This window comes from Trachurus japonicus, chromosome 2 (assembly GCF_045865225.1).
Source record: "Trachurus japonicus isolate A0001 chromosome 2, Traja_1.0".
Classification (NCBI taxonomy): Eukaryota; Metazoa; Chordata; class Actinopteri; order Carangiformes; family Carangidae; genus Trachurus; species Trachurus japonicus.
The window spans coordinates 7,331,915-7,356,926 of record NC_140908.1 but is presented as its reverse complement, the minus strand read 5'-3'; the positions used below and the strand labels follow the sequence as shown (position 1 = coordinate 7,356,926).

Genomic DNA, 25,012 nt, shown 5'->3' with positions numbered 1-25,012 from the left:
ATACTTATAAAATATTGTTTATCTCAATAGGCAGCTTTTCAGGTTGTGATGATCGGACATAGCATTTCAGGCAAAACTTGAAGGGCACTGAGTTTTTTTTATTTATTTCAAATTTCCATTATAAAAGAATTTATTTGATATCTTAACAAAACATATATGCTTAACTAAATTTGACACTGAAATATAAAATCACAGTTTCAAGTCAATGTAAAGGTCACCTTTTATGTTGGCATTACAAAGCCACAGTGCAGTATTTAAAGGAGTAGATGAGATGGTGTGCTGTATGCATATGCAATAAGAGGTTTTGATCATGCAAACAGTATGAGGGTTGAGTGTTAAGTCAGTCTGATCTGAGTGTTTCCACATGCAGGTCGAATGGCAGGTCTACTGTGTAAATGTAATGCAGGTAGATGGCTGATGAATGCTAACTAAAGCAGAATCTTTGAATGTATAGAAGATCTGTCATTGAGATTCTCACTGCAGAACAGTTGTTCATTAAAAGAGGACTTGATGCCCTTGAGGGCTCCTGTTGTTTATTTATTTGCTTCCTTTATAAATGCAGTTGTCAAAACAAACTGTCACGTTGCAGTGGAAAGAAAACAAAGAAAACTGTGCTCCATAGTAGAGAGGAGATAAATGAAACCATATATGTCCGTGGTAGTTTGTAACAACATATAAATAGATTCATTTTCTACATTTCCCTGGACATATTTGGCCTCTAAGTGAAATGCATACAGCAACCATGTTGTCCAGCAGAATTATGCAGCAACCCCTGCAGGCCAATTAGCACAGAGCAGCACTGAATTAATGTGAGGGCGACAAAAGAAAATCTATGTTTTACTCATAATAATAAGATCTTTCCTTGTTATTGTGACATCTTTTTCCTATTATAAAAGGAGGAAATTAATTCTTTGTTGTTGTAAGATTCTTGCCACAAAGAATATCAAGTGATCTTTCCCCATTGTAAGATCTTCTCAAATTCCACATGTTCATGGCATTTAATTGGTTTTCTTTCTCTGAGATCTCCTTTGAATTATGTTGAGTGATCTTTGTCTGTTATTGACAGTTAAATGAGTTTCTCTGTTGTAATGAGAACTTTTGGTCTTTTAATATCTATCTCATTGTAACTGTTTTCATTACAGTGAGGGGGGGAAATCAGCCAGTGCACAAGTTACAGAAAGATATGGCTGGATTCACTGTGCTATCTCAAAGAAGATCTGATTTTTTGTGGCCATTTGGGTGTAATGGAACGAGCTAAAAACACAACACTGACATCTTGTCCACAGGTAAAAATGTTAAGAAATACACATCCAGCAGAAACAGAGGGATATTTGACATTAGAACATATAGTCACTCTTCTATTACTGTAGCTTTGTTAGAAGATTTCTATCAGTGATAAGATTTCATCATAAAATGGCAGATGTGAAAAACATTCACTGGAAAACAATCTACATGTATATGAGCTCATTGACATGATGATAGCTCATAAGTGACAAGGCATAATAATGTTGCCGCCCACAGTGGGCTGCAACTGCAACAGTCCAAAATGCAGGTGCAACAAACATCTACTACATGAATGCACAAACACAAGAGGGCAGTCAAATCAAAGCACTTTCTAGTGTCACAGAGGGGGCACTTAGTGTTAATGATTGGCCTGCTCCTGTATGTATTGTAAGACATAGTTCATTGAAATTACAATCTAATTTAGACATGCTCCAGATCTGTCATAGAGAGAGCTGAGATGTATTAAATCTAGCTCTGTAAGCCCCATGTGAGCTGAATATGAATTAAGCATATTTGAAGTAGATGAGTGACTCCTCACTGAGTATATGGGGGTAGCGTCTCCATCTCTCTCTCTTACACACACACACGCACATAGACACACACACACTCCTCGTCTAGCATGCTCTCTTTAATATCTCTGCATGTGGCAAACACATTTCGCCCACAGACATAGCTGACCAGCCACCTCCTTTCCCCTCGTGGACCTGAGCTGCTCGCCCTCAGACATTCCACATCAAAGTTAATTTCCGGACTTGTTCAGATGATCAAGCAGTATGTGAGTGAGGTCTTGGCTCTGCTGACCCGTGTGATGAGGCTTACTGCTGTGCACAGTGGACGGTGACACCAGCATGGGCAATCAGCACAGTGGGGCGTGTGGGTCCACGTGCCAATTTGTGATTTTCCTCAAAGCCTGACCTTATACCTTTCACACTGTTAAACACAATGCTGTTGCTCCTTCGGGCCAAGGCGTGGGATCACTTTTCACCATTGCAATCAATACGCCGCTCGTGGATTCGCTCCAACCCGCATTTACGCTAATGATCACTCGTGGTGGGCGGTGACGACTGTTTCAGCACAAGCGCGGGGTTTTAATTGGCTGCTTTTGCTGTCAATGAGTGCACAGACCTTGTGATTTGGCTAGACTGTCAAATAGTGAGCTTTAATTGGCCTGAGGACAACACATGAGGGAAACACATTACCTGAAGTGCTCATGCATGAGCCGTCATAATTTATTACATTGACATTGTAGAATGAAATGCCATTAAACTCAAAATGACATTAAACTTTAAAATAAATGAGGAACTGATTGTGTTATGAGACTCTTAAGTACTCATCACTAAGTCTCTGTCTTTTGCTTATGATATAAATCATTCTATATAGCAAGTCAGTAGGAGAACCAAAAAACTGTGGAGGAAACAGAGGAGGAAACAGGAAGGCAGACAGAGCAAACAGCTTTTGTAGAAGTCTGCCATTGGGAAACAGCAGTCAAGTCTCCTCCATTGATAAAAATACACATACAGTATCAGCAAGCCATAGATGACCTCTGCTCAGAGTTACTTGAATGCAACTTGTTGACAAGAGAAAACTTCACCTGTGCACACATCACTGAAGACATGACAGCAGGTAAAAGCCTCTTTCTTTATTACAGTTCTTTTTTCCTAGTCTAAATGGTGAAGGAGAAAAAACTGAGGCTGAAAAGTTCCTTCTGTCACAGCTGTTATGTTGCAACCATTACCTGTGCGAGGCCAATAAACAACAGATTTCATCTTAGCTGGAAATTTCCTTCCACGCAGCGTCACAGGTTGCTACTGCCGACCGTCTATAGCATATACTTTACTGTTACATTACTGGACTGACAGCCAAATGGACAGAGAAAGGCATGAATCATTCTCTAATTATCACTTTTGTGGCTCACTTCAACCATGACAACCACTTCTAAGGTGTCAACTCTTGAGTTGGAGAGGTAATGGCTCTGAACGGTCACCCCATCACCCACCCACCCCCATAATATTCTTCTCAATCTCTCATTGTTACCTCGCTGGCGTTATTTCTTTTTTCTAGAAAAACATTCTGCCATCTCATAAATAAATAACAAGGCTTGCAATGCTGCAAATACAGCCCGAGTCACTGTTCTTCTCCCGCCCCCCTTCCTTTTAAACTTCAGCATAAGCCCGCTTTAGTGCCATTAAAATAACTTGTCATGACAGTGTAGCCTGGGAGCAGCGCAATCAATTTCCATTACATCAAGGCCCAACTGGGCATCGCCACTGAACTAAGCGCTGGTAAGCAATCTCCCTGACCGAGGGTGGTTTGTGTGGTGGTGTGTCGGTGTGTGTGCGCAGCATTAAGGGTGTGTGTCAGCGTGCAAAAGAGCAAGGATGGGTGATGTAGGGAGCAAGAGGATGTGCTTGACTTCACAAACACAAGCTTCTACTTTCCCTGCTTTGCCAACATAGGAAAGGAAATAATAATATTCTTTTTTTTTTTTTAATTCTCCATTCATAGAGTCCATGTGGGCTTTTGAAAGATTTTGGTCACGTTCCAAATAAAGAAACAAGCCTAATTTTCCATCATAACATCATGAGAAATGATCACCAGCTGAACAATTCAGACTCGTCACGGTGCGCTGAATCTCTCCCTGAAGTGATTTAAAATGCACCTTTTGTAAAAGACCAATCTGCAACTAATTAACATCAAAGTAATTTATGCCAGAAAATTGATTTTTGCTCACTATAAATTATGCAAGAGTCCCATCCGCTGTCCCTTCCCACCTTCTTATCTCTCTGGTGGAATCAGTGGATTGACACGTGGCTGAAGTGTCCTTGATGGGGCATTTCTGCAAACTGTCGGATATAGTGGAGGCAGGAAAAGAGGGGGAGATACCTTCAGGCCGAAGTACGCACTCGTGGCCTTGAGGGGAGCCATAACTCTAAAGTCACTGAAAATCAACTACAGACATTTGAACATGGCACTACAGCCAGGAAACCTCAAATGCTTTTAAACACAGATATGATTCAAAGTTTTGGTTTCTCAAAATCTCAATGTGCCAGGTAATGTTAGATTTAAAATACTAACTGTGGTGTGGAATTACATTAACACCAGTTTAGCACTGATTTTCACATCTCAAAAGCTAAGACACTAAGTGAGCGCTAATTAGTAGAGTGAAGGCATTAATTATGTAACACGTCATCTTAATTAGCAATCCCAGGCGCATGGTGTGTCAGAGCAGCATTTGTAAGCACAGTTTGCTAATTGATAGATATTTGACAAGCTCCATGACAGCAGCCAGTGCAAGGGTGACAGACAGTTCAGGATCCTAAATCAGCTGGAATAACAGTGAACATATTGGTAGTGAATCATTGCAAGTAGGAAGAGGTTGACAAGGTCAGGGAACATTTCTATGTTTCTATTATTCCTTGGTAAAATATTTTTTCTCATAATGTAAAAAGAGTGAAATAATAATAAAAAAAAAGTGCAAGGAGAGATGTGGTGCAGGACCGAGGTGGAATTCAATTTATTTCAAACTTATCTTTTCTGAGCTTCAGTTTCAGCTGTCAGAGGAAGCAATATTCATCAAAAGCATCATTATACCTGTCAAATTGTGAGGAATATATCAATATCAAAAGCTATCCACTATTAGTAATTAGAGCTTTTAAGCTCTTGATCCCACTTTCATGCAGGGGGATTATTATCAGGGATTCTGTCTTCCTGCTAAAAAACAGGCCAATCAATGTGCTGCAAGAGCAACACAGGCACCAGACCACCTGACCTTTTTGCATTTTTGCACCATCTGTTCAAACCAGCATCACATCTGTTGCTTGGTTTCACCTGCTCCGTGAAGACCTCGTCTCTTAGGCAAAGAGGTTTCGGTAAATATTCACTCCAAACTGCTCTGGGTTCAGATTTACATATACAGCCTGATTTAATCACACATTCACTAAAAAAGCACAAGTGATATGTTATGAGGACACAGACAATGACAGCCAAGTGCACCTGCCATTTCTGTTGCCAATTTGAGTGCCCATGGGCACTATGCGTAAATTAGTTGGCAAATGTGGAATGTACGGTAAATAGAGGAGGGTGTGATGATGAATCACTCTCAGCCAGTCAAATTATTTGTCCAATAACTCTGAATATCCGTACTTATTACATATGATGGCATCTCAAGATGTGACAAGCTGGCTAATGGAAGAAGCCTTCTTCCACTAAAGACTCTATTTTTCACAGCACGTTACTGCACGCATATGAAGAAAATGGTAAAACATAGAGGAGAGAAACCAGACTTCAGCGTTTGGTGGACAATCCCAGATGAACTCCCAGAATACACTTGATGTCAATGATTTTGAATGAACATTACCACTGTTTTAGAGCCAATTTGAGGTCTGTAATGGTTTTGTTACATGTCCATGCTCCAACCTTCTACACCTGTTCTTTACTGTATTTAGCCCATGGGGATACACCACAGTTTAACCTTGTAGAAATTAAATGTGTCATACTTTACTGTCTGTATCACATCACATAGTATGTGCTCCAGGCTTCACAAAACAAATGCTTTGTGACATACAGGCCACGCTAGCAACTACATTTCATGTGAGTACTTCCATGGGACATAAATGATTGCAGAGTTGCTCTATTTGGACAGAATTTCTTCGGAGACTTGGAGGCATAATGCATCTTACTCAAGTGACAAGAATGATTTATATTCAAATAGTATAAAATAGTCAAGTCAAAACTCTACAGTAAGTGAAGAGAAAAATGTGGTCAGAGGAATGTAGTCCATGTCTATTATTAACATGATTACTCAGTCTCCATTGTAAATTTCTTATCACCATAATAGCAAAACCAAATTCAATTGCATGGAACATCCCCTCCCGTTTACTGAACAAGGTGTAAAAACACCATACAAATGTGATGCAACATGCATACCAATGACACAAACATGTGAAGCATAACATATTCTCTGCATTGCTCTCGTGCTTTGTTTTCCCATGTCAAATAATGACAAGCACTGTATTGTATGTCTGCACAACTCTACTGTAACTCCCCATATGTTTAGCACTTAAAATGCATTAAATCCTCCAGTCCACCCTTGCTAGCCCCACATCCTAAATCTTGTGACAAAACGCCAAGGGAGATAGTCCTTTGTTTGCTTAAAACAGCATTTGTGCCCAGAAAGTGCCACCTCATCAAACAAGGGGACACTGATCAAAGTCATCTCACCTTGTGGAAAGCTGGCCAAGTCAAACTAATTCCTGGAGCTCGTCCTCGGCAGTTATTTGTTCATGGGGCTCATATCTGGCAGGCCAAGCCAAAAAACAGGCCTCGAGAAACTCTTTGCCAATTACCGTCACTGTTTCATAGAAGCAAACAATGCAAACATTGCGGATGACCTCAGGATATAGAGGGATACAAACAGAGGGAGACAGATTTCGCCAAGCTCTGAATCTATGAATGCCTAATCTGAGGGATTCACAGACGAATCATAACACTGAAACCTCTGTTTTCCTGCAAATCAAAAACCACTTCTGACAGCCATACACCCATTTTGAGAAATAAATTACAGCTTAAACTGACAGAGTAACCAAGTAACCACTCCAGACTGAGAACACCACGCTCTGCACATGCTTCATGCTCACATATTTTCTCTCCTGCGTCGCCCACTTCCTCCCCTGCTGTAAGCTCTGCAATCACATCTCCTGTGTGCTGCTCCTTTGATGGCGCCAGCAGGTGGAAACCCACCAGGATGCTGAGTGTGCACTACACACACTGCTGCCCGATTGATCAGAGCGCAGGGTTGTGTTGGGTAGTGATGGTAGGGCCAGGGGAACGCGTAACAAACAGCCGGCAAAACCACAGGGGAACGAGGGCATCGGCAAGAACAAGGAGTTAAGGTAAACAGCTGGATACAGTGGAGAACTACACCACTGCAGGATTGTTACAGGCACAATCAGGATTCAAGTATTTGAGTTGTAAATTACTAGAGGAATAAAATATCTTATTCAGACATATGCATCAGGCACTGAGTTTAGTTTGTGTGACTATAGACTCAAGCTTTCTGAATGGGTGCACACTGTATAGCTGCATAATGAAACTACTTGTTTCTGCTGTACGTGCTTCATCTTACAGTAGGAGTGGTTGGGATGTTTCTTAATGGATACACTTGACCTTCAATTAAAATTCTCAAATGAATGATTAAAAGAAAATAAGTATTTGATCGCCTGCTGATTTTTGCCCTTATTTCACTTGATCAAATGTAAATTAATTTATAACCTTTATATGATGATATTATTTCTGGATGTTTTGTTAATATTCTGTCTCTCTGTGGAAATAAACTTGGCATCACAGCTATAGACCTACAGAAGAAAACTTCAGGAGGGGATCAAATACTGTATCCACTGTAGCTGTATTAAACTGCAGTGTGTTGTGTTGCTGCCTGTATAGTCTTACAGGGAATCTAATCCATAATGTTTTGTTGATCACACATTTCTTTTATTGGAAGCTGAAGCAAGTAAAAAACTATGTAAAAATACACATTCCTCCTCAACTGAAATCACAATTAGGAGACAAAACAATTAGGAGTGCTTATTCTTGAAATAGACCCAATTACTGTCATCAAACCAAGTTAAATTCTGGCATGTGATCTGGCATCTGATCAGTGGTGGGAAATCATCCCCGGAGCGCAGTCAGTCAGACGAAATGAAGCCGAGCAAAAACTTCCTTGTTAAGAGCGAAGAATGAGTGAGGATGTGCATGATACCTCTGACTAAACCCACACCTTTCCAGGAAAAAAAAGACAGTCACATGACTTCTGAAACTCCAAATAAGTCTTTCTTTCTTAAGTGCAAAGTTGCGACACTTACTGTAGGTGTCAGAAAAGCACTTTACAATTTCTTCACGGTTTTTATTCTTGTCTGTGTTAAAATCCTCTCTGTTGGAGCTCTAGCCTGACCTCTGTGACTCTGTCTGAGTGGAGGTCAAGGACAGTTTATTAAAGGAAAAAGCCTGAGGAAGAGACAGCTTGGAAAATAATCCACATCCACTGAACATAAACAATATATGTCCTTGTTGACAGATTAAGGACATGTTTTTCAGACTGTATCTGGTTCACTGCTAAGAAACTGACAAACATGTTCAGGCCTTAAAGAAAAGCCTTTTGTACATAGTCTTACTTTCCTCTTATTTTTTTAATTTCCTTTTGTCCCACTGTCCTATATTCACACAGCTGTTGTACGCACAATGGCAATATACAATAAGAGGTCATTGATTTCTAAATAATGTTAATGTGTTTCTGTCCTTTTGCAACAAGTCTTTCAATCTGGTGCCATAGCTGACTACACAATTTAGTAGGTTGTGGCAGCGGCAGAAGAGAAAAAAGTCACTGTCCGAGTCGAGCTTGTGGGAGCGCAGTGTGTCCATTATTGGTTGTAAAAGGAAAGCCTCAGGTTCGGCCTCTCACCTGTGATTGATATTTTGTCTTGACTGGTGTGGCACAGAATGTGGCAGAGGCGGGACATGACAAATGGCGATACAAGGGCTGAGGCAGAAAAAAAAGAGCTGATAGAGAGATGGTATCATAAATCTCAAAATAGTAAAACTGTAATAACAAAAAAATGCCATTGACATTTCAGATTTGACATTTTGTTTTGCTTGATCCTGATATTTAGTTTGATGATTTAGTATATCATTTCTCAGACAGAAAAGCTTAAAAAGCTGTTTTATGAAAATGGAGCAACCTCCTCAGAATTTCCAGAGACCCTCATCGAGTATTTCATTCAGAAAAAAGAAGCAGCAGGGCCACGACAAAAAAAAAAATCACTCCTATTGATCAAAAAGCCATCTATCACGCTGTAAGAGCTCTTCACTCAGATTTAAGAGCATTTCATAACAGCATGTGCATTATGGTAGAAAACTGTGTCACTTTTATGACAATTTAATGTAATTCCACTCATATAATTTCATCTGCTGTCATCATGTGAATCAAATGTAGAAATAATAGTAATAGTTGTTGCATGTGGGATGAAATTGTTACAGATCAAGCGGCTCAATAAGAATGGGACAAATCTCCATTTGTGTGTGAGAGGGGTTGACCTGTGACATACAAACACATCACTAAACAATGTACTTGTCTTTATCCCTACGGATCTTTGTAGCAGAGCTGTTTCCAGCCAGAGAAGCTAAAAACAAACTGTATGTGACCTGCCAGCAGCGACTGGCACAGAGAGCTCACTGTTACTGCTGGATATGTAAATAGGAAACTGTTTCTAACAGTTCAAGAAATAAATATGAATGAACAAACAAAAGGTTTCAAGATATTTATATTGCTGTATTTCTCACATGCCCTTTCTATTGACTTGATCATTGGCAGGTAAATACTGTATTTACACATATCTTTGTGCAAATTAGGTAGAAAATTATTGTGATAATGGAAATAATATAAAGAAAGCCAAGTAATTATAACAGCTCCATCACCCACAATATTAATGTGGGTCTGCACATTATGCTATAGTAACTGCAGTGTGAGCTTTACAGTTTGGCAGGCACGCACTCTTACACACAGATATATTGTGTCATTGAATATTTCCCTCCTCCTCATTTTCCCATCATGCTGTTGAATGCATCATCATGAGAGATAGGGACAAGCCTGGTCCAAGTGCCCATGAAGCCAGAAGGTTAAAATAATACTCTGTAGCCCATTTCCACAGAAGCCAGATGTTTGAGTGACAATCTTAATTAATCCACAGAATTCCAACTGTGCTGGGGTGTGTGGCGAGAACAGTGCTCAAGAGCCAGCGCCATTCCTTCTGAACATTGTGAGGGTGTGAATATCATATTGCCATGCCAAGGTTATGACATAAAAAGAGCCATAAAATATAAAATGAAACAAGCTCTAAGATCCAGCAAGTGTCTGTGTGTATTTCTTCAGGGAAACGCATACAAATGTTAACTAATGGCTCCAAATCAAACAGAAAAACACCAAAGAGCTTAAAGTCTTACAATTCAACATAATGCTTGGCTATAATAAATAACACTCACTGTTGGAGACTCAAAGAGTTGAAATGCACCATCGGTCACAGCAGGGGACAATGGATTCAAATCACAGCCAACTTTCAGAATAATGACAACCTATATTTTTATTCATAGTATGCTCTCCCACCAAAGTGACAAAATATCAAAAGGTAATACATAATAATGAATATAAACCTCATTACCACCTGCTGATTATACAGAGTATCAAATTCACACAAGAAGAAAAGGATTTCTTTATCAATCCACTGACTGCACCGTCTTCTCTTTTCCACCAGCACCTTGGCCTGATTAATTATCTTCCATCAATTAAAAGGAGCAATTATATTTTAACCTCCTTCATATGCTAATGAGTCAACGCAGAGATGTGAGAGGAAATTGGTAATGGCTACCAAACTGTGCTGGCAGGAGGTACACTGCGTAGAATAGAGGTGTAAGGGAGGCAGTAGAGTTACACTGAGCTGAAGAAGTCAGCAGTTTATTAGGATTAACAAGGACACAGAGACCTTGTTAACATTTTAACACACAACAAATGAGTTCATACTGCAAACAATTGAATAGATATTTGAGATTATTTAAACTCCACAGCTACTGTTCTTGAGCTGTCGCCGTTTCTCTCACTGCCACCACCAAAATAAATGCCACATTTATTTTTACTCAGCAAAACTGAAGTCATTTAGCTGCTGCTGGGGAACAATAGACTAGACTGAAGTATAAACAAATCAATATGTTTCAGATGTAACAGCATTCATCATGGAGACAGGATTGCATATATTATAGGGTAATGACATCCAAGATGTGTCAGGTCAGTATGCAAAAAGAAAACAAACACACAATGGTTCTAATATTGAAAAGCAAACAAAGAAAAGTTTGATGCTCAAACTCTGAGGACCTGTGGTTGTGGGGACAGATTTGTGTTTCTAAATTCTGAGCTTGTTGCCCCAGTCTTGCAGTTTCTGATCATTCATCATTCAGCTTGTTTGCTTGCTAACACAGCATGGTACAGTAGCCTAAGCATCACCGCCATGCTGTAAAGTCTAATTTAAATTGTAAAACAGACGAATAGAATGCAAATTATTAGAAGCATCCTAAGATTTCTGATAAATGATGGACATTTAATTGGTCTCTTTTTCATCTTTGCTAAGTTTAGCAAACACGTCTTTAAGAGTTTGTCCTTACTTGTCACGTTCCCAAAGAAGCCTTGTTCTCTACTCAAGTGTCATGTTTGAAACTTGTACTGGTCGCCTGTTATTCCTTATTGTCTGCGTTTGCAGAAAATAGCTCTTCGCTTACAAAAACGCAGCAGAAAACACTTATCAAGGGAAAGGTTCCCATCATTCTGGAGAAGTGGTTGAGCTGAGGAAGCAAAATACTTCCTTTCATTTCCAACCAGTCAAGTCACTCTGCAATAATATTCAACAGTAAGCAAGACACTGAAATAGCATGGAGCTCTCCACCGAGAAACCACTATTCAACTGAGTGAAATTGGACTTCAATGCGAGACTGAAAGTCTGGCTCAATGAGAAGAGCTTTAAGCCACCAGACTGCAGCATCCGACCTGTCTATCTGAAAGAGAGGACATTGAAACTGTCAGGTGAATGCATGCGTCAGTTTGAAAGAAGGTGCAGGGACATGTCATGTGAAGAGCTGTTTGTGTGAATGTCTTCAGCCTGTCAGGCTTATTGGCTATTTGGATGCTCACACTGCAAAAGCATGCTCCTTTCCATCATCAGGCAAACACCCCTCATTGCATGCTGGTTCAAAATAAGAAAAGCTGGTTAACAGCATCAGTCCCAGCTCATTGACTATGCTGACACTAAAGTTGCTGCTCCCCTGTATATCTATTTCATCACCCTTCCTTTATTCTGCGGTGTTTAATCTAAGACATCAAACGAAGCACCTTACAAAGAAGTCATAAAACCCCAAATTTCATTTAAAAATGAATGTCACTTCCAATCACTCAGCAAGGAAGCTCATTATGGCTTTAGCTGTGCTCATTATAATCAAATGGAATCTGACCTTTTGTCCCATTGCACTACTTTTAGAGGGGCTGTAGGCTGTTGATAAAGAGGGGAGTGACAAAGCTTTTGATGGTGAATTTGAATTATCTGTGGGAGATTGATGATAATATTACATAAAAGTTCATGTATACTTATTCGAGATAAAAAGAAAGCATGCTGATAGAAAGGTCAGGTCTATGTGGAGTACTTAAAACCCTTTTCCTCAGCAGGAATATAATGAAATGTAACATAATGACTAGCTATTATCACAGGCTAGGCTTTTGTTTCCACTGTTCTCCACCTCTTTTAGGGTTTTTTTTTGGGGGGGGGGACTGAAGTTTGGCACTGCTAAAGGGGAAGTGCTAAATGCAAGTTCCAAGTTCCAGGTACTTTAAAAAGAAGCCAGCAGTGTCAGGTGGTTTGCCAAACAGATGAATTGCTAACTTTAATAATTACAATAAACAATCAGTCACAATTTAGCTGTTCCTGTACTGGATTGATGAAAGCAACCAATGTCCAGGCTCTTGTTGGTATTTGGAGAGAGGAAGCCATTAACACTGACCTCGAGTCAGTGGTTTGAAAATGATTTCTCAGTGTTTGGCAATATATGGCTTTGCTAAAGAAACAGTTTTTCTTTTCTGGTCGGCTGTGATGTTCTTACAATCTCACACTTCTTCTCACTGGCCCTCTAGATGGTTATGTAATGGGGATAAATGGCTGACAATTTTCTGAACAATTGAACCCTAGAATAGTTATTATCATGATTAATTGTGAAAATTACACCAAAATTCGGATGCTATTCCACACAAAACTAATTCATATTAAAACTAGTGGAGGAAACTGATTTAGTATAAAAACAGTGGCTGCATCAAAGCCAGTGTTACACTGCCATGACTTGTTGACAATGAGCAAAGTTCAAAGTGTTTATGATTGAAGACTGATTCAACCCTAAACACTATGGAGTTGTTTCCAAGAACTAAATCCTCTTCCTTATAGGGCGTGATGTGTTTCATGTGTGCTGAAGCAGTGACAGCAGACAGGAATGGAAGATAGATCAAAAGAAGTGGGTAGTTAGCAAGATCAGTGAAGCCACTATGGCTGTATAAAAGAAAACGCCGCACACAAAAACTCAAAACTTCTTCAATCGAAGACAGTAAATAAAGAAATAAATCCAAAACTCAAAGGAAAGCAATTCTGCCTGAAAGGACAGCAACCAAGCCAAACTCCAGAATTAACACTGGCATTGCTTTCTGAAGATAAAAAGCAATATTCAGAAAAAAACAATGAGAATCTGTGTTATATTTTGTTGCCTCGAGGAAAAAATTGTACGTGTTAACATAGAACACAAGTCTGCTTAAGGTGTCAGAGTGTATCAATAAACTACTGTAGAAAGATGTGACTTCCTGTAAGGCCTATGCTGAAAATGTTTACCTGTGTTTTCCGAATTAAATCTACTATAAATGATAAAAGAGATGGAGGAAATTCTGCCAAAAAAGCAATTGGGCCTTTTTCTTATACACAAACTGACAACTTCATCTTACATCAACCTGTAAAATAAACTTGACACATATCCATCCATTTATTTTCTATACTGCTTACAGTATAGGTGCTGAGAGCTGGAGCCTATCCCAACATACATTGAGTGTGAGTTCATCCTTGACAGGCTGCCAGTCGATCATAAAGCAAAAAAGAGACATATTCACACCTACAGGCAGACCGAATATGAGTGTAAACCCACACAGTCACAGGTGGAAGAGTGTATTTCTTTCACAAGAATAAAATAAGAAAAAATCATAAATGCTGTTTCTACTGCCATGCCCAATCATCGATCATCTTTTGCCACCTGTTTTGAAATGCTGAATATCTCCAAAGTAGATAGAGAGATTAAGACTATTCCCCCTGGATGACATTTTGAGGTTAGTGAAAAAATGATTGATGACTTAAATCTGCCTTCAGTGGAGTCTGTCTTTAAAGGGACTATAAAATGTAATCAGGTAGTAGTTAACAGCCACCACTTTGTTTGACCCTCACACCTACAGTAAATGATGGAAGTTGCACTGAAACACAACAGCCCCTCAATCCATGTAAAACCTGTTTGTCTCTTCTCCCTGTTTTGTTTCAGTCTGCGTCATTCTGGATTTGTTCGTATCCTTGAAGGCGTCAGCTACCACGGTGAGCTCAGCCAACTGAGTCACAGGGACAAGAAGCTGTTGTGAAGCAGATTTACTCAAACAAACGTGAACCTTGCTTTCACAGGGATATTCGTAGGACCATTATGTTCACAATGTAAGACCATTTTAAATCTGGCAAGTGATAAGGTCCTGGAGTAAGTTTAGCTGTTTTAACACTATTAAAATACTAATTTTAGTTAATATCAACTGTGTTGCTGTTTCCCGATCACAAACTAAAAGTGACATCTCTCAGGAAAACTACCAGAACGACCTCCAGTCAGATAGGTGGAAAAAAACAAAAAACAAAAAGAGGTGGGTATAATTAAGTTGTAAATTTAGGGTTCTCCCTATCCACCGTGCCTGCTGTGTCAACCTTGGCTGTGACAGTGTCAGTGGCAAGCAATCTGTCACCCACTTTAGGTTCAGGCTTAAATATTTCAACAGCCTTAAGAAAAAGTGCTGAAGTGGCTCTGTGTGAATTCCTCTACTTAGCAATTAAAGCAGCCTGGAAGTCACACAGACAGCTCCACTATTGGTGAAGGGTGCAGAGATCAGCTTTAAAAAGCTTAATTTTTTTCAACAACAACCTGAAGCCTTTTCTTCTTTTCTTTTTTTTTTTTTTTTGCTAGATCACAGACTCACCACACAGAGCACAAAGGCTCATGGAACAAGGACATTATTTTGTGGAAATGGTTCTATTTTTAAATGTATTATTACAAATATACTTGTATTGAGGCTTTAGGTGTGATGTTCTTTTTTGCTGTTGCAAGCACCATGACTATTCAAGCTTATTATACCTCCTATAATAGAATATGGGTCTTGACAAAGAGTGTTTCCTTACCTGTGACAGATAACTCAGTCGTCCTCCGTACCACAAAGTTCCCAACCTGCAATTCACAGGTGTAATTCCCAATGTCATCTTCCCGTACTTCCTTGATGGACAGAGTGCCCCTCCACCTTTGAATGGTTTGTCTCCACTGCTTTGGCTTGCATTCCTTTATTCAGAAAGAAAAGAGAGCTACTGTTTGAAATGTGCAGAAAACAGGCTTTTAATTAATACCTCTAATCATTAGCAACAGAGACGAGACATGAGACTTCATGCCTGTTTCAACTTTAAGTATATTGAAGGAAAAAATGATAAAATCCAAAGAGGACTCTGTGACTAAAGTGTCATGAAGCACTAGTGTAGCTTTCCATACAGTCATATGAAATGGTGAAGAGGCCTGATATCAATACACAATTGTGGGAAATTAGGAGCACCACTTTAATCACAAGACAGCATCAACAAATTGGGTGGCAATAAATATTTAATTTAACAAAACCAACACAGTTTATATGTAAAGTGCTTGTTACTTAGTAACCAGCTGCTTGCTGAAATAGTTAGTAGTTAAACCAGTTTGGACATCTTGGATCAGATTCAATGATGAAGTGTATGCCTTGACTCATAGTCAGACTATTCAATTCCCAGAGAACCCTGCACAATACACAGCATTTTAAGGTATAAAATGGATCTCCTCAGCATACAGTAGCTACTATTATGTAGCTGGTGCATAAGTATGGGCTTCCATAAACGGTCAAGGCCTTTCAGATTGTGGGCCACAGAACACCTGAGGCAAAGCAAACTGGGTCACTGTGGGTTTGGTTGGAACTATAGTCCAAGACAGGTCTCCAAGAATTCAACCAGCCCCACTGATGAAGTGAGAGCCAATAACTAGAGAGTGTGGGGGCCATAGCACACTTTCATGTTTGATAAATTGGCCCCAAAGCTTCACCTAACAGCTTTGTCAAAGTGGCCTGCATTTGAGGTCTGACTGGGTCAGCTACACTGTGGACCAAGGAAAAGTTTAAGTTCATACATTTAGTTTCAGAAGTCAGAGACAAGACGGTATGTGAAGCTAACTGGATTTGAATACTGCTGACCTTAACGTCATAAAAATGACTGCATTTCCTGTGTAGCATCTTATTTTCAATTGCAGTGGCAAAAGCCCTGGTTTAGACAACATCTTACCTTGTACCACACAATCTCTGGCTCCACTTTCGGCTGAAGATAATCCTCAATCCCTGGGCAGCTAATGTGTTTGCTTTTGCTTAGTTCAGCCTTCTCAAAGAACCTCATTTTGGAGTTGTAGCACAGGTCTGTGTCGTTCTCCGCCACCGTAAGCGACATGGACACCTTCATGCAATACGTCGAGTTCCTGCAAAAACACAAAGTTGATGAATCAGTCCCAGAAATAAATGAGTTTATTTGAGTCATATTGAAGTCGTGCAGCAAACAGAAGCTGCCAGCAGTCCTTCTCTGGCTTCAAAGAAACTGCTTGATCAAAATCTGACACAATGCTCATTCCTCAGATTCCATGTGAACCATTAAATTCAGCAGAAAAAGATAGAAAGAAACCTTCCTGTGGAAAGCAATTAATCATTTTCAACACTTATGTCACACTTTCTTGGCTAAAACCAAACACGCCCATACACACGTAGAGCTTACATGTGTGTATGAGAAGCAGGGACACGGGTGGTAATGTGCGGCGACAGCTTTGAATGTCAACATCACTTGAAGATTGATTGAGCCTTTTGTTTTCACGTGTTAAGCAGATACAGTGTGAGCTAGCAGAAAATTACTTGCTACAATTGATGTAGTGTAACTGCTCAGGTCATATACATAAAAAAACGAATTTATAAGGCAGGGGAAAGGGGCGTAAAATGCAAGATTACTTGTAATGCTTGGAGACTACATGGTTGCCTGGGTCCACAGATACTGATGAGTGTTCATCCATGGTGGAATAAACAGTTCATTTCACTGCTTGTTATTGTGGTATACCGACAGCCTAAGTATTGTGCCTCAGTTGGGAACATTATTTTTATGTGTAACACAGTTTTTTAAAAAAGGATCCAGATCTTATTTAGGCCTGAAGGACAACAGTCTACAGCCACAGTGATCAGCGATTCAGAGATTGGATCTTCTGCTTGAACAATTTTTAACACAACATGGGAATCAATGAACACATTGACTCACTGTGAATGTTGTGCTATTTGAAGGAGAGGAGCTGAAGCAAAGGTCCTTGATGATCAATGAGTTCAATACGAGCACCTTTTGTTTGCCCGAACTGTCTAAAAAGACTGTCACGTTTGACAAGTACTATGGTCTGCCTGCAGTAAATCCCTCCTGGTTAAAAGACCAAACAAATTGGCAGTGTTTAGGAAAATCTCATTGCTAATTTTCCAACTAAAGCTGGTTACACAAATTGAGCTGAACCAACAAACAATTACAAACATGTTAAATCCTTACATAATTGCGAAGCATTAGCTGCTTTGTGGATTAGTACAACACACACTGGTCTTCCCTGCAGTGGCGGAAAACAATCCCTTGCCCTTTCGAACTGGCCAGTGCCGTGCTGTACGCTTACAGTAAGTGTGCCATTTTCATGAAGCTCGGATGCAAATGTGACATGATGTGGAGATTATCCCAGACAACTTCTACCAGATGGACACCTGTGCAAATGAGATCCCACGGGTGCGCTCTCTTCCCTGTTAAATATTCTGGGCAGCGCTGATAAACTCGCCCGCTGGAGAGAGGGAGAGAGAACTGTGTCATCTGCTCCGCATGAGTGATCGATGGTGTGGGCCAACACTTTGTCCTACAATGTCTTTCCAACATTTCACATCCATCACGATGCCTTTTGAGCCTGAAGAGCCAGGTGATCTCTTGACTATTCACTAAGCAGGTATAATATTCATGAAGCCTATGCAAAGCAGGTAAGCAGGAAAACTATCCGACTGCTGCACGCTCCAGAGACCGCACTGTTTACTACACACTGAGCATGCAGCGCTTGTGGGACTGTGCCTACTGCAGATACAGTGATAACAAGCTAGGTGATACCCTGGCATTAATGGGTGAGGATGTCTGTCAAAATGTGTCAAACTGAAGGGGATATGCAATGTCGTGGCAATGATAGATAACATCCTGCATACATCAACTCAGAGAAGTGTCAGGCTGACAGCTACTGTACACGGCTGGAGGGCAGGCAGAGGACTTGAGCTGCAATACGCAGCAAATGTAGTGAAATGACATGCAATGGTCAGTTCAGAGTTAAGATGCCTTCTGAAAAGATTTTTGATTGGTCATGTGGAAAAACTATAACTGACTCTTCACTGCAAGACACTTGTGGGATTATGCATTGGTTAAATTCATGGGTTCATTTATAGATTTATGCATGCAGCCATTGTTAGTTATAGACTTAAATCCCTCCTAATCACATAAAACAAACTATATACCCAACCATATTTTCTTATTTATTTTATTTACTGTCAGTGAATCTACCCACAGAGGATGAAACCAGATGGAACCTACCCTACAACTCAGCAAGTGTTCGCTCTGATATTAAATAATAGGGATCAGAATTGATTTGAAAGTCTCCTGGGAATCCGTGGCACCTGAGGAGAAATTAATGAACTAACTTAATGAATCTCTTAATTAAAATAACTCCTCTATGATAGAAATTGGATGATGAAATAATTGCTGATTACTCATTATAGCTCACTTTCAAATAACAATAATGTTCCAGGAGAACAGTCTCAGTGTAAAGCAGACGTTGTAGGACGAGAGGTCTCAGGATTAAAGGTTGTCTCAGCACACTGTCATTACAGGACTGTGAAAGACTCCAACCCACATACGTACATCAACCCTGTACAGAGGTTTTAACAAAGCATGTTACATATGCTGAACACTATGACTCAAAGCTGTTATTAGCATTTAACTAGAGATTTACATGGTGCAGACTGTAATACATTGTATTCTGCAAAAATATAGAAATGCAAAAACAGAGTTCTTTGGTTTGTGCGTTTAAATGAATGACTTTGATTATCTGTCTGGATCTACTTATTTATTTAATTTGATGTCTTTTAAATGTCATGTCTAAGAGACAAGAAAAGCTACTGAACTGCTGAAAAATGAGACCTGTGTGTCAGCCTATTTTAGGACTGTCAGGCAGCATCCCAACTGTCTCATCAGCATTCAGAAAAAGGTTAAGCTGTTTCTTCAACCAACCAAGCACAACCTCCATCCCTGCAACATTTAAAAAAATAACACTGAGATATACCTACTTTAATTAGGGCATCAGGCTCTTTAGAGACACTGCTAACATCTGCCAAGTCATTACTCCGTCCCTTATTAGCAACGTGTATAGATTTGTGTAACTAGAGCATACGGCACTGGAATTAAGCACTAAACTGTAGAAAAATGTTGAATTCAAGACCAGTCTAAACTGTGACACAATGAGATAAATTGGCCCAAACTGAGGAATATTGTTGCTACTGGGTTCAGGTGCGGTGTCTGAGAAAAACATAACACATAATTCATGTTATTTTAATGAAACTCGTGGCTCCTTTGCATTTGTTTCGTAGATTTTCCTTCATTTTGAGTCACTTTGAACCCGTGTGTAGAAAAACCTGAAGTGACCCCATCGGCAACAAGTCCTGCAGTCGACCTGTGTCACTTGTGTTCTTCTATACCTGAGACCCAGCCTGCTGCATGACAGGATGTGGGGGCCTTTCACTGACACAGCTCATCTCAGCCAGTTAATGATGCCTGGCATGATTAGATGTGCCAGATTGCTTTAAAGACAGAAGAAGCGATGACTGCTGACAGGCAGGAAAAAGTCTGGTCAGACAAGTCCAGGTCCAAAAAGTCTGAGAGGCCAGAGGAGTCTTGACACAGAGCTACAGTACAGACTGAAGTGATATTCCAGTGGACACAGACACAGGTATAAACCCACAGCATGCGCAACAGCCTCCATACAGTGTGCCAACCTCCATTACAGCAGCCCTCCATGGTCCTGTGCCACCTTCCCTGTCCACAACAAGCCAAGATGAGCCCAGACCAAGACAGGCCTGGCCCAGTTATCCTAAATCAGTATTTTATGGTCCCTGTATTATTTATGGGCAGAGCGAAGGTCATAGTGAACGGTGGGAAGGCTGGGTCTCCTACCTGTAGCACCCACTCATAACTCACCTGTCAACTGTAGCACCAAGCCCAGGATGATGAAGCACCCCAGCTTCCTAAATCTGACTGTGGGCCAACTTGCTCCTACTTAGCCCCTGTGTGGCACTTGTCTGCAATGCTGGAACAACCAACCTCGGCCTCAATTTTAAACCATACCCCCCTCTCTGCCCCCCTCTTGCTCCCTCCAGTCATAGTTAGTCTCTGTCCCCACCTCAACCCATCCAGTCGCCCTTTTCTCTCCTGTCTTGTAGTACACAGTTTCTCAGGGAGGAACACACACCTCAATGGATAATTCAGTTTTGTCACACAGTAAAAAACACATTCCTGCACCAGTTTGCACACTTGTGCCCACTCATACGAGCATGTAAACAACAATTAAAGATAAAGACACAGAATGTCTGCAATTTGTGAAATGCAAGAAAGAAAAGCAGAATATTAGTATAACTGTATTTACATTGTGGGGTCTATTCCTAGGCAAATAAAGGTATGATTACTTGAGATGTTATCCTTGGAGCTTAAGGGACACATACACAGAGCAGAGATTTATTGATAAACAAATGGTGTCTCAGTATTTGGAAGCATGACTGAAATAATGAAAAGCTAAAGCTTCTACAATCCCAGTTGAACCTATTATGCTTTAAAAATATATATACTATAAGGACATATGACACTGTTTTCCTTTGATCCATTTAAGGAGTAAAAAACGTACATACATCACAACGTGGAAAACAAACCAAATATATTTTTCTCCTTGAAGGTGAAAATACCTTAAAACAGTATTATCAACAACCCCCTGGAGGTTTTAAGGTCTGCAGGTTTATTTTTGAGAATGTCAAAGCTGTGCTTTTTTCAGACGTGAAGCGTTGTGATGCAAAGGCGATGGGATGAGTGGCACACATTAGGCTGCAGTGGGCTCTGATGTAGACACTTAAGAGGGACACAAATCACCTCAACTGTTACTCTTTAGTATACACCAGTGCACCGTCATCAAGGACCACCTTTAAAACAACACGCTGCAGTGCTAATGCAACTATCTCAACCCAAAAACCTACATTCAACCAAAGAAGTTATTTTCCAGTATTTTAAGTCTGAAAACTCCAACTAAGCCTTCCCTCAAGTTGCTCGTCTCAAACTGTCAGTAGCACTTCTTGTGTGTGCAAATGCATTACTCAGTTATTTCCTATTCGATGCCTTCAGGGAACTCATTTTCCATTCCACGACACTCTCAACTCATCTTTATGCTAGCAACCTGATTTCATAACAAGCATAAACAATTTGTCTCCATTGTATTCTCTTCTTACTCCGTCATGACCTTATTCATTGGTCCCCAGGCCCTCTGGGTGTAATGTATGAGCAGCATAGTGCTATGCATATCAAATACAAACCGTCTCATCCTGCTGCCACAATGGGCTGTTGCACTGAGGGTTTGGGCCATTCTAGTGAAAAATGTAACCAGTTGCAGTCGCCTGTGTTGTTCTGTTGCTGAATGTCATTATGGTTTTGGACAAACTAAGTACTTTCTTTGGGAGATGTGGGAAATGTTCCCTGAAAATGGCCACCAGGTGAATCACAGGAACAGAGACATTTCCAGGAACTCTTATTTCATTTTCCTTAACCATTACAAGCAGTGTTGGGTAATTACACTGTCCTAATTAAACAAACAAACCAAAAAGTTGAAAAAACAAACATTTTAACCTACTAAGCTCAGAATTGTTTAACATATCCTGTGCTGACACAGCCAGTGCAGACTGACAGTGTACTGTATCTGTGTATTCGTGCTGCAGCTAAGGGTTGTTAAAAGTATCGACAGATCACCTGTGTGTACATTTTCTATTCATTTTTTGAGAGGGGTCTGTTATGTAATTGTTTTTTCCTTCCTTATTGATTCAGCTATTTGAGACATTTGAAAGATGTAGCTTGTGTATTTGACTATTTAGAATTTTACAGTAATGCATTTCTGTGTGCTTCTATTTAAATAGAAATGTTTAATACAATTCACTACAACAGCCACACAAGCTGCAGCCTCCAATAACCATTAAGTTGAATCGACACAACTTTAAAACAGTTACTGAACAATGCAACTATCTTGAAAGCAGGACTTAGGTGTGGAGTGTACATGACTTCAAGTGATATATTTCTTTTAATAAATAAATACTTAATATGAATTCCAGTAAAATTTAAATGAGCTGTTTCAGATTTTGGAAATTCTAATTAAGTTTATGTCTCAGTCCCAGTTTATTGTGCTCTCACCCTTAGGACTGAGGCAAACTCACAGTTTGATTGACAGCTGCGGTATTGCAGATGTCTCCCTTGGAGCTCTTTCGTTCACAATCCAGAAGGGAAAGGAGGGAGAGAGGGAGGGGGAGGAAAAGTTGGCTCATGCACCAAAGTGATTGTGCTTGGGGAATGGTATTTCTGACATTTGTCTGGCAGATAAAAACCACCATCAGATATGAGGAAGAGAAGGTCAGTGTCCCTGCTATCAGATAGGACTGGTGTGGCATCTTGTTTGATGACTTCCTCTGCTCAGTGTGGACCAGAGGAGCCAAGACGCTGGTCGTTTGGGGAGGCAATGGTGAAAATGTGACTGGATAAAATCCCTCTGTTGGTTATGTCAAAATATTTGGTGATATTCTGATGTGTTAATTTAAACTTGAATCAAACTAAAATGAAATAAGGACACTATGTTTGTGTTTGCAAGCTGACAGACATTGATCCTTAAAATAAAGAAATAAAAATTGGACATATATGACCTTCTGCTGGGTAGTCATGCAGACTGTGACAACAGATTTGAGTCAAGAGGTCTCTCAGTGCATAATCTCCACAGCCAACCTTCTCCCCCTCTGCTCCTTGTAGCCAAGAGCCATTTGAGCTCGGCTTAATCAAATGGAATCGAGCGTGGGACAAATGTCCAATCAGAAGGAGCATGAAGGGCATACGGAAAAACTGGCAGAGACTGTAATGCATGCACATGGTGGATTAAACATATATTCCAATTTCTACAAAGAGTACCCCATATACATCAAAATGAGCATACATATAGGGCTGGTTAGAAATCAGCAGTTCTGGCCATTTTTTCGCTGTGTAATTGAAAAACTACATTCAATTTCCATTCAGCATACGAAAAGTATTCGGTTTGGCCCATGTAAATGTCATATTACCCTTTTACATACTGTAGTTATGGAAAGCCTAAATAACATGTCTGTAATATAACAATGTTTGATGGGGCACACAGGCATGTGCACCTTTTCCAGTGAATGCCTGGTTTTCAGTAATTGGAAAAGAAGCAGGAGCATTCATAAAATTCTGCATTTTGTATTGGTTTATACATTGCATTTGTGAATACGATTGTAAGCAGGATAGGGACCATTATTCAGAATAGTATATGCTTCTCAACACTGTAAGTAATTCAACCTTGCAGTTTAGGCTTCATGATCCTGTGCTTATTCAAAAACTAAAAAAAGAAATAAGAGAAAGGCTGTGCTGCCAACTGTCAAAGATTTACCTCCAAGAAATCCAGTTAATGAAAACTGTGTAAATGAAAGAAATGCTGAATTTTAATGATGCTACCAATAAAAATTCTTAATCTTCTCTTTGATTGAGTCAATGTTAGGTCCTTCCTCTCCTTGACAGTACAAGCAGAAAAGAGCACCTGGTGTTCCATAATGGTTTACCTGTCGATATTATGGAAGTGAACTGCTCCTCCACAGCAAGCTAACAGATACAGGTTCATTTAAATGCTGAAATGAAAGTCTGCATGAGTGGGAGACAAATATTACAGTAAGAGAAGACACTTTCACAGGTGGCTATGGGTGAAATATAATGATACTGTGTGAGGTCTTAAATACAGAATAACTGCAATTACACATAACGTGTTTGTGTTTCTCTGCATCCTGTGGATAAATGACCAATACTGTGGAACTATTTCACAGCTATATATTAAAACCAGGATTTGGCTTTAAAGTTGTGGCTGATTGGTATACTGTAGATGTAATGTCAGGGGACACAGACTGAAACTGGTTTTTGCTACACACCACGATCATCAAAATATAATGATGTTTTCTGACTCTAAAACTCTTTTTGTGATTGTCAGTGGCAGGAAGATAAATACATAGAGTCATCAGACCAATTATCTAAGCCATGAAATATGAACATGTCTGAATATACCCAAGATGATACTGTGAATCCAGCCTAATAACTGAATATTTGGTAACATATTACCATGCATATACCAAAATATGTTGTTACAACTTTGATTTAGCATACCTGTCAGCAGTATAGAGCTTATAGGTTGATGACACTGATGTACTGTGATGCATACATGGTTAAATATTCATCATCACCATTTTAAAGCTACTGACCCTTTGTTGCAGAACTCCTTACTCCGAATATTTTGCCATCATAAAAGAGTTGAATAAGGACTATCAAAAAAGAAACACAAAGAAAACAAAAAGCCACTGATTTAAAACTTTGAAAAAAAAAAGGCTTTTTATACATTTTCCATGTGTGTGCTTGATGAGAGTCTATCTACATCC

The 25,012-nt window shown here is 39.8% G+C and overlaps 1 protein-coding gene across 3 annotated transcripts in view; it reads right to left on the bottom strand.

Moving 5' to 3' along the window:
* LOC146990694 (interleukin-1 receptor accessory protein-like 1) overlaps window positions 1–25,012 on the bottom strand; it is a 248,447-nt gene that overhangs the window by 98,840 nt on the left and 124,595 nt on the right. For all 3 annotated transcript variants that reach the window (XM_085797382.1, XM_085797390.1, XM_085797373.1), the window contains exons 4-5: window positions 16,488–16,674; window positions 15,321–15,474 (exon numbers count right to left, since the gene is read on the bottom strand). In XM_085797382.1, coding sequence (XP_085653508.1) covers window positions 15,321–15,474; window positions 16,488–16,674 — 341 coding nt within the window. The remainder of the gene's footprint in view (window positions 1–15,320; window positions 15,475–16,487; window positions 16,675–25,012) is intronic.